This window comes from Ursus americanus, chromosome 9 (assembly GCF_024610735.1).
Source record: "Ursus americanus isolate L20-20 chromosome 9, mUrsAme1.1.p, whole genome shotgun sequence".
In the NCBI taxonomy this organism is placed as follows: domain Eukaryota; kingdom Metazoa; phylum Chordata; class Mammalia; order Carnivora; family Ursidae; genus Ursus; species Ursus americanus.
The window spans coordinates 45,684,341-45,694,631 of NC_142135.1; the positions used below are offsets into that span (position 1 = coordinate 45,684,341).

General features: G+C 33.9%; 1 protein-coding gene across 1 annotated transcript in view; it reads left to right on the forward strand.

The window, feature by feature from the left end:
- The window catches only part of MMP16 (matrix metallopeptidase 16), a 290,244-nt gene extending 280,486 nt beyond the window's left edge, over positions 1 to 9,758 (forward strand). The window contains exon 10 of the mRNA XM_045806016.2: positions 757 to 9,758. Coding sequence (XP_045661972.1) covers positions 757 to 1,091 — 335 coding nt within the window. The 3' untranslated portion in view covers positions 1,092 to 9,758. The remainder of the gene's footprint in view (positions 1 to 756) is intronic.
- Positions 9,759 to 10,291: the final 533 nt, after the last annotated feature.

Consider the following 10,291-nt stretch of genomic DNA (forward strand, 5'->3'; position numbering starts at 1 on the left):
AATCCTTTATTATATAACTAAATAAGAATGTTAAGTAAAAAGGGCAAAAGGAACAAGGACAAAATGGGCATGATCTAGAGTCAGAAATAAGGTTAGTGCAGACAATACCCTAAAGGCCTATTTACTTATTAAGATTCCTAGCAGACAAAAAAAAAATTTTCTATAGTTTCATGACTGATGAATTGTTATGATTTTTTGTAGAAATGACAAAAGCAAACGTAGTGTTTCAGTACAACGGCTCCCAATACTAAGATGATTAGGAATTTCTCCTGAGGTGCTGAGGTGTTTTGTGGAGTGGCCTCCTCATAATGCATTACACCATGTCTTCAGTAGCAGTCTGCAGGCACACAGGGCTTCAATTCATAAGGCTGTTTCAGCATATTTCAGTATAGGTTGGTATTATCACCCTGATGGGTAAATCTGAAACTGCAACCTTACAAGTAAGAAATAGGGTAAAGCTCTCTTTCCAGACTATGAGTAGATGTGTTCAGCATGATCTTTCAACAATCCTCTATAGATATTTTGACTCTTGGCTAAGCTTTCTATAGGAATTAAAGGGCACAACCCCTACTGTATACCAGCCAGATTTATTTCAACAGACAGCTAAGTTGAAGATAATGTTTTCTTCCTACCAAAATGGAAGGGCCTTAAAATACATCTTTTAAAAAATAGCCTAATTTACATTAATAAGAATTTCTATACATATACACTTTCAAAATAAGTGGTACCTATGTGTGTGTGTGTTTCCCCCTCTAGGCTTTACGTATTTCTACAAAGGAAAGGAGTACTGGAAATTCAACAACCAGATACTCAAAGTAGAACCTGGATATCCCAGATCCATCCTCAAGGATTTTATGGGCTGTGATGGACCAACAGACAGAGATAAAGAAGGACACAGCCCACCAGACGATGTAGACATTGTCATCAAACTGGACAACACAGCCAGCACTGTGAAAGCCATAGCTATTGTCATTCCCTGCATCTTGGCCTTATGCCTCCTTGTATTGGTTTACACTGTGTTCCAGTTCAAGAGGAAAGGAACACCCCGCCACATACTGTACTGTAAACGCTCTATGCAAGAGTGGGTGTGATGTAGGGTTTTTTTTCTTTCTTTCTTTTCCAGGAGTTTGTGGTAACTTGAGATTCAAGACAAGAGCTGTTATGCTGTTTCCTAGCTAGGAGCAGGCTTGTGGCAGCCTGATTCAGGGCTGACCTTTCAAACCCAGAGGGTTGCTGGTCCTGCACATGAGTGGAAATACACTCATGGGGAAGCTTCCATGATGCACAGTATCTGCCGTTCTTCAGTCCTTTGTCTTTCTTTGTCATTCAGTTCTAGGCCTTTCCTCTGCACGCTCAATGCCCAGTAAATTTTCAGGATTAACTAAAGAAGAGGAAAAAAGAAGAAAAGATTCTTCTTAAAGGTTTCTAATATTATTTTCCTTCTGAAGTCTGAGCCCATAACTGGGGGAAAAAAGCAAAATGGAAAAACCCATGAATTTTTGCTTTAAAGCAAAGAAAAAAAAAGGTTAAACAAAAAACCCACAATTGAACTTTCAGGAAAGTGTGAAGACCCAAAACAGCTTTGTCTCCAAAGAAGATAGCTCTCTGACTGCTATGGATAGTCTCCTACACTTCATTTTTGTCAGGTGGGAGATCTGGAATACACATGCAGGACTTTAGACTGTTGGGACAGCCATTTTCCAACAAACAAGGGGCCAAAATATCTGCAATATAGTAACAGCCTTAATAATACATCCATTTTTCGTTTTATACAGCTGTTCTCAGCTATGTCCTCAATGTTTCATCACATTTATATTCATAGCTATATTCAAACAGGACCTTTTGATTGTTTTGAAGTGTTTCTAATCCCCTTCCTGCCACCTGACCACTACATCATTGTGATAATCTCCCCAAGTTGTATTAGGCCATTGCCCCAGGCCTTCCATGGGTCTGTCAGGAATATTCATTAAGAGCAAGAAGCAGTATGTCTCCAAAGTGGTTTAAAGTGACAGTTATTTTACAAGGATATGTGACACTAGTAATACATTGGTGTAACCCTTTGAGAACTATCAGATCAGCTTTCAGAGTCTTGGGATTGTCAGTGTTGCTATCTGGTAAATTATAGAACTGGGCAATGGTGAAAACAGGCACAGGTTCAAGAAGTTCAGGTTTTTAAAACAGATATCCTATGACCCCATGTAATTTTTAAGTGATTTGTGGTACTATATAAATGCGTTTATAGCAAACAGAAATGTTACTTGCCAAAATTTTTTCTGGCAAATAAAAGATATTTTATTAAGAAAATGTAAGAGTGAAATTTTATTTGAAGAACTTATAATAGCCTAAGTCTTTTTTTTTCCTTAGACATATTTAATTTCTGTTTGAAAATCCATTGCATGAAAATTCAGTTTGTCTTGGTACATGCAGTTAGCATTGCCATTTTAAAAATGACTTAAAATGATGACTCTGAGATTGCATGAATATCCTCCAGAACATTACCTTATTGCATGTCAACCATAGTTCTCAAAGGGTTAGTGTGGCTTCTGGCATTTAGCCATCCATTTGATCACTGACAGAGCCAAGAGACCACCAAAGCATTTCATTGTTGAGTGTAATTTGTCCTAACAGCAGTATTGTCATTTTCATGTGACCTGCAGAGCAGGTTTGTATCAATATTTTTTTCCTAGAGAAAAGTCAGCAACTGACAGACCTCTTTATTGATTTTTAGGAGCTGCTTCTTGCAGTGAAAGGCTTTACAGCCACTGGGCTGTGAACTTATTAGAGATGGTCAGACCGAATGCACCCCATGAGTCAGACATTGGCTTTGTGTGAAAGCCAGCTTTTGAGGGGATTAGCTTTTGAAACAATGAACAGCTTGCCTTGAACTTGATTATTGATCTGTTGACTGTCATTAACAACAACTTAAACATTGTCTTCTGTGAAAATTTTCCTTGAAGAGTCCTGTTCTATGTCTTTGCCCTTTGACCTTTAACTTGCAAACTGGCACAAAATGAAGGAAATCTGGTGTTGCTTCTCCTTTGGAGTGTTAATTGTACTCTAAAACCCTAGTAAGCATGAGCTGTTTCCTTAGAGTAGAGAGAGAGAAAGAGTGTTGATGGCGGATCTGCAGATGGACACTTTGCTATTTACATGCACACTCGAAAAATGCCCTATAGGTAGAAGTGACTTTTAATTTTCTTTTAATATAATTTCAAGTCTAAATTCATCATTTTAAGTACAAATATAAAACTATAGGGGGAAAAAAAAACCTCAAAATACTTGAACGGCCAGTGTGGCTTTTATATAAAGCAGGAATTTTATACTAGTGAAAATTTCTTACTCATTTGCTAATAATACACATTTCCAGATGATTTTTAATGAGTGTAGGTACACATTCTTATTTGGAAATGGATAGTTTGGCTGCCTTGAATTTATATTTATACTCAACATAGCATGAAAATTAGAATGTCTTTCGGTTAAACAACATGTTTATGATTTGGTTTGGGAAAATATTTTGTAATCATGGGTGGCATGCTGCAAAGCCTTTGCAGATTGTTTTTTCTTACAACCTGAACATATATAATGTAAGGTTAAGAAAATAGAACAGTTTTAAAAAAGAGGAATGGCTTTACAGCAAAACATTATTCAATGCAAACTGTATTTTGACAAGATATCAGAGATTATATACATGAGGGCCAAGAAAGAAAGCATGGGGAGAGGACCAAAATCAGTCCTATAATTTTACTTCAGTGCTTCCACTCTAGATGATGCTGATGTTATAAAGAGTTAGTCACTTCTACTGAGCATGAAGGACTATATATATAAGCTCACTTATTCAGTGTGTGCTTATGGGAGGGTTTAATCCTTTTAGGACCTTGATGTCAAGAAAAAAGATGACTGGAAATTGTATTTTGCTAAACATAGAAATGAGGAACTATGTCAGTTGGGGACATGGGTAAATCATTGAGGAATTCCACCAACCTGCATTAAACATTGATTTTATTTTATTTTTTCTAAAATGAGAAAGAAACTGAAGAAGCAATCGTTTGCCTCTTTACTCATTTATCATAATATCCTGATCCATCATAAAACTATAAGTATATAAGGGCTAGAAAATAATCATAGCATTAAGAAAGGAAAGACCCTATCATTATGCTTGAATTCTGAAAATGTCATGGATAAGTGTTGGGTCATATTTACTTCAATATGAAATGAGATTTATGTGATAAGAAAAGGCATATACAGCTTCTCTCTTTACTAGAATAGTTAAATTTTCAGGCTGTGAGACTACAAGAGATAAGAAAATATTAAGTTCCATATAATCACAAATACCAAGATTCTATTTGTTTATTGTACACAGGGCACTTTGTGAGTATGGTTGCTGATTCCTCTTCCTCTTGGGGTTTGGGGAGAAAAAGTCTCGATCCTATTGGAATAGTGAAAGGGAGAGTGACCAACTGGTCCAGCACATAAGAATAGTGATTCAAAAACAACATGGAATAAATTTCCATGGGTCAACAACATAATGTACCAAGTTCAGTATCAATAGAAACATACAATCTATCAAATATTTTTCATCAATTATTAATAGCATGGAAAGTTCAGACCTAGTGTTTCTCAAACTGAAAACGCATTCATGATCACAAAACATAATTCTCCTTCTGTTTCATTACTGATACTTTAATATAAACACAAATGTAAACAAGGTAATGTTCCTTACATAAATTAATTCCATAGTTTATAATTTTAGCCAAATATTATTCTATATATTATTAACTGGACTGAAATGAAGTATTAAAATAGCCAGTCTGTATTCCCTATAAAGCAGTAAATCCACATCAGACTTTAGAGGAGGTTGTGAATTTAACTATTGACCCCTTTTAGAACAAAGTGTCTGTTGACATGGCAATCAGGACAGGTGAATACAGAAGCTCTTTACAACTGCAGAGATACCATAGATAAATTAGAGGACATTATATAATACTAGCAAAGACAACTTCTGTTATAAATCAGAGGGCAAGGCTTTTCTGAATCAGATGTAATAAATTACTAAGTAATAATTTACAGAAAATAATTACTAAGTAATAAAGGATAGAGACTGATTTACTGAAATAAGCAAATGTTACTTTTACTAGTCAGATTGCTTGTAATCTTTTTCTATTGACACAATTTGTTTCATATACTATATACTTATTTTTTTTCCCTTTCTGTGGGTGATTAAAAAATGCAATGTGGTGGATGAGACCATTACCCAACTTCACTGGTAGTTCCAATATGTGGATGATGTGTGTATACTGGATCCTAGGTATGGTAATTTAATACTTCCAAGTTCTGCATATTATGCTGGTATCTCTAGTATCAAATACACGCCCACACTTTGTGAATCTTACATAGAGTAACAAATGTGTCCATATTGACTAAATTCAATGTGCTATCTGAAGAGAAATGGATGTTATAATCAAGTAGACGGAGTTAACACAAGAGTCATGAAAAGATCTTTTTTTTTTTTTTAAGTTTTGGAATTATTTCCAGAAACTAATAAAGGCGGTGATTTACTGATAGTATTGAGTCTGTGAGATTGTAACATATACTGAAACAACCTCGTGGATGGTGGTGAAATCTTTTTCAACAAACATAGCAAAGAGTTCATTTAATTTTTGATGCTCTCAAGAGCACATTCCAAAATATCACAGATGTCAAACAGAACATGCCGTCTAAAGCAAAAATATTAAATTCAGATAAGCTATTTATAAATAGCTGTAAATATAATCTCAGCCAATATATGATATCACAAAAGGTTTCAAGTCAACAGTATTAGAGGATTTAATCATTCCATTGCATCTCATGCACCTTCATGGCATTGATTTATTGTGACTGCAGGTTATAACTGGCAAAGGATATGTATCTATGTTTTAGGTTCCTTGTTGCTGAAGAGGGAACCACAGCTACATCAGAACAAATTTATCAGTTATATTTTAAAAACTAGAACTTTATATAATAAAGCAAGCAGCAACCAGGCGGAGCACCACACCATAAATATGAAAATTAAATAATACATATATTAAATATAATGGAAATGGAGGAAAAAGAAAAATGAGTGTTTTGTAAAATATAAGAACATACTATAGCACTCCTTAAACCAACTGGAAATTTTACTTTAGCAAGTATAAAAATAAAGAAAAATGCAACTTCAAGCTCTTCATATTAGTAATGGGTATGTGATTTATCAATGTATGTAATTAGCCAGTGGCTTTTAGATGTTACCCTACATAAACATATCTGATACTAATGCACTGCCTTATAGGCTAAAAATGTCAAAAGTTAGGTGTTCAGTAACCTCAATTGGAAAGATATACGTTAGAATTTCCTGAGAAAAGCCATTTCTCTAGGATAGAAATTTACCTGAGTAATCATATAACATAAACGCTTGGCGTAGGAGCAAAGAAGTTGCCTTAGTGTTTTAATTTCATCTAATCGTAACCTTGGTCTTTCTGTCCTACTCAAATCATTTTTTGTTTCCACTGGTATCATTTTGAAATGATTCAGAGATATTTCAGGTCAGATGAATGACATCAACTACAAATATCTCTTTCAGCATTTTATACGTATTTCTACTTTGAAACTTAAACCAATAGTATATAAAGCCTAAGAATGAACACTGATCTAAACAAACACAGACAAATTCACAGAAATTGAGTGAAAAACAGATATTATAAAATTTGTCAATATTCTGGTAGAATACTGAAGTAGTAGCCTTCAATTTTTAAACACAGTTGTGAGCTTGTAATTGGACAGAAACATGCATCTTTTTTTAGAACAAGCTAATTCTTTATATGATGTAAGGGTATAAGATCATGAGTACTGTAAAACAGTACATAACTAAAGATCTTTAAGGAAAATGAGGGCATTCCCAGTTAACTCATGGTTAGTGCATAAGTATAAAAAACATATGAAAGATATTCATGAAGATTTCTAAAGATTCTATGCCTTTCCAGTTTAAAGAGCAGTGCATCTTAAAAATCTGTCTTATACTAACATTGGACTGGGGGTAATACTCAAGTTTGCACTCAATGTGGCCTTACATTCAAGGGCACACTGGACATTGTAAGACAAATATATCATAAGCTAGAATGTTGTGCTGATTCACATAACTTTGCCATGTGCTCTGCTATAGAGCTGGACTTGTATGCCCTTAAGAAGGGAGAAGAAAATCAATTAAATATAGATATGAAAATATGATAATGTATCATGTTAGGCCACTTAGCTTCAGAGTAAGATGTCATTAACCCTTATTTCACATAGGAAAACCAGAAGGAGAGAATGGTGAACATGAATAAAACGATTAACTTTTTGACTTATCAAGATGTTTCTTGAGTATTTTATCTACTTGTTTTTCTCCATGAAAAAAAAAAATCACACAAAGTACAGACATATCTGTAGCACTTGGTCTGTAGCCAGAGTTGATCCCAGGCATAACACTTCTTGACACAGGCCTTTTTATAAATGCCTCATATACGATGAAGCTTTGGTGAGATGTGACTGCATGGTAGGATGCTTTTTTCCTAGGATAGGATATGGTGCTGCTTGTACTTGCCACATTTTGTATGAATATATGTTTCTATGTTGGCCTGTCTTGCTACGATATGGATGAATAAAGCCTGGTGTGAGCTGTCTAATTGCAAAGTCACTAGAATGCACGTTTCCTTTGTTCTTTCATAATGCCAATTTGAACTTGTTCCCTCTCTGTATATTCATAACCCAGCTGTGAAGGTAAAACATAGTTTCCTTGAATGACTGATTCAATATTTAAATCAATGTCACAATGTTTGCTACCACTGAACTAACACCACAGAGGCCACATAGGTACTACTGCCTGGGTAAAATTGGGTTGTTTTTGTTTTTCTATCACTTCTTTTCTATCTGAAGTGGAATACGTTATTCTTTTATATGTTCATAAATACAAAATTTCACAATCTTAGTTACTTTATTACTTTCAAACAAACCTGATTTCTTAACAAGGATGATTGGGTATCTGGTTTTTCTGTTCCTCCAATTCTGAAATTATTTGTTTGCTTCCTGTATGTCACCCCAAAATACAGAGGGTTGGAGGGATATATTATTTTGTGTTGTCTTATGTAGTCTGTGCCCATATTTGCATTCCTTTCCATTTCAACCTTGCCCCTCTTTTTTTTACAATTTGATTTTTCCCTTCTGTTTATGAAAACCAGAATTGAGCAGCACTGTACAGCAGACATGGTGCCCAGAAAATATGTTTTTGTTCCTCAGTAATTTCCTTCACAAGTTTCATGCAAAGACAGTTCCCAATCAATTTCACACACCTTCCAATCTCTTACATTGGATTCTAACATTTTAGAGCTATTCCCCTGAGAAAAGTGAAATGCTGAGTATGAAGGCTGTTGTCTGTTGATAAGCCACCTAAGGAAGTGTGTTTTTGGAGAATGTATCTTAAATAATTATACAGGAAAGTAAATACCATAATATAGTGTTCCGTTTAAGGTACATCATGTGTACATGAATGCCTAAAACCTCAATTCTTTGTCTATTTCCCTTTATGTGCAAATTACATATATATTATAAAGAGAGAGAATAAAAGAATAAGGGGTATTATAGTGGCAGCTTTTTGCTGCATTGGTTTTGACTGCATCAGCATTTCTATTGTGGACCTCTATTTTCAGGGGTTTTAGAGATTCACCCATAAAAATATGCTTCAGGCTTAAAAGTCTTGAAAGATTTTTTTTTTAGGTATATAATTTTAAACAAATATATCTTGTTTTTATATTATAGGAAGAAATAAATGGAGTTTACTAGTTCAAATTTGCGCTACTATAACTTTTAATAAACTTAATTTTTTAGCAAAAACATAGTCCATAGTCTATTGATAATTTTTTTAAAAGAATTATTGATATTGAGAAAATTGCCTGCTTCATCAGTGTAGTAATCTATCTTCAAGATGTTTTAAAATCTGTATACCTATATTAACATTATCTTGAATCCAGTAGTGGATCAGTATGATAATGAACACAATTTATGCCATCCATATGAGCTATCTGGTAATATAGATTTGGAAATATAGTGTGTGTGTGTGTATATATGTGTGTGTGTGTGTATGGTGTGTGTGTATGTAGGTATGTGAATGTATATATATACACATATATATATATACATATATATATATATATATATATATATATATATATATATATATATATACATTCACATACATATTTAACAGACAGATTAAGGGGAAAAAGCTCCCATAAATTTAGTTTGTCAAATAAATACCATATGCTATAATAAAAAATAATTGCACATACATTTGTCTTTCAGAGCCAGAATGAGATGCAAGCAATTGCAAAGGAAAGTTGTCTCTTGTGTAAACAGTAGATATTTTATAGCTTCTTATGAAAATCATTTTTCCTTTCTATATTGTGGTTATGGGAAATTAAAAGAATGTAATGCATAAAATTAATGCAGACTTTATTTAAATAACATTAAAACATGAAGCAGAGAGAAACACTGAGAAATTAAATATTTAGGCTATTACCTCTTGGTTGTCTGATAATACTTTGCTTTTATTTTAATTCCCCATGATATTTTCAGTTATGGAGAGGATATTAAAATCTGACTTTAAGCTTCTGGATTGTTCACTTACACTCAACACTACTTCATTAAGTTTCTGATAATATGTAGTCTTCTGTGTGCAAGGAAAGAAATAAATAACACATTTATTTGCTGAATGAGCTTTAAGGTTTGCAAGTTGTTAGTGGTTTTTTTGCCCACACAGGATTCTATACATTTATAACATCTTAAATCTGGTGTGTGTGTGTGTGTGTGTGTATGTGTACATACACATACACACACATACATTTTCAGATAGCTTCTACTGACAAACACAAAGCTTGTTTGTGTGCAAATATAAGGCTAAATAAATGGTGCTAAAGTGTATTATGACTGTCAGATATAATCAGGCAAAATTTTGTGGTGCTTAATTTTTTCATTGATTTTATTGATCAATGCATTGAACAGTGTTTATTATTCACAAGTTGTCTTTTATTAGTAAATCAAGGCCTCATAGCACATTGTTAAATAAAGTGGTTGACTAGTCTATGTAACAGCTCACCAAGCTACTATCTCTTCAAATCCTTATAATGTTGCGTCATTAAAGGTCAAGGGGTCATGCTATTAATCTCATCGCTGTAGACCATTAACATGACTGAACTTTTCCACAAAGTACTTATGTTTACAATGCTATAACCCTTTGACTGCTGCG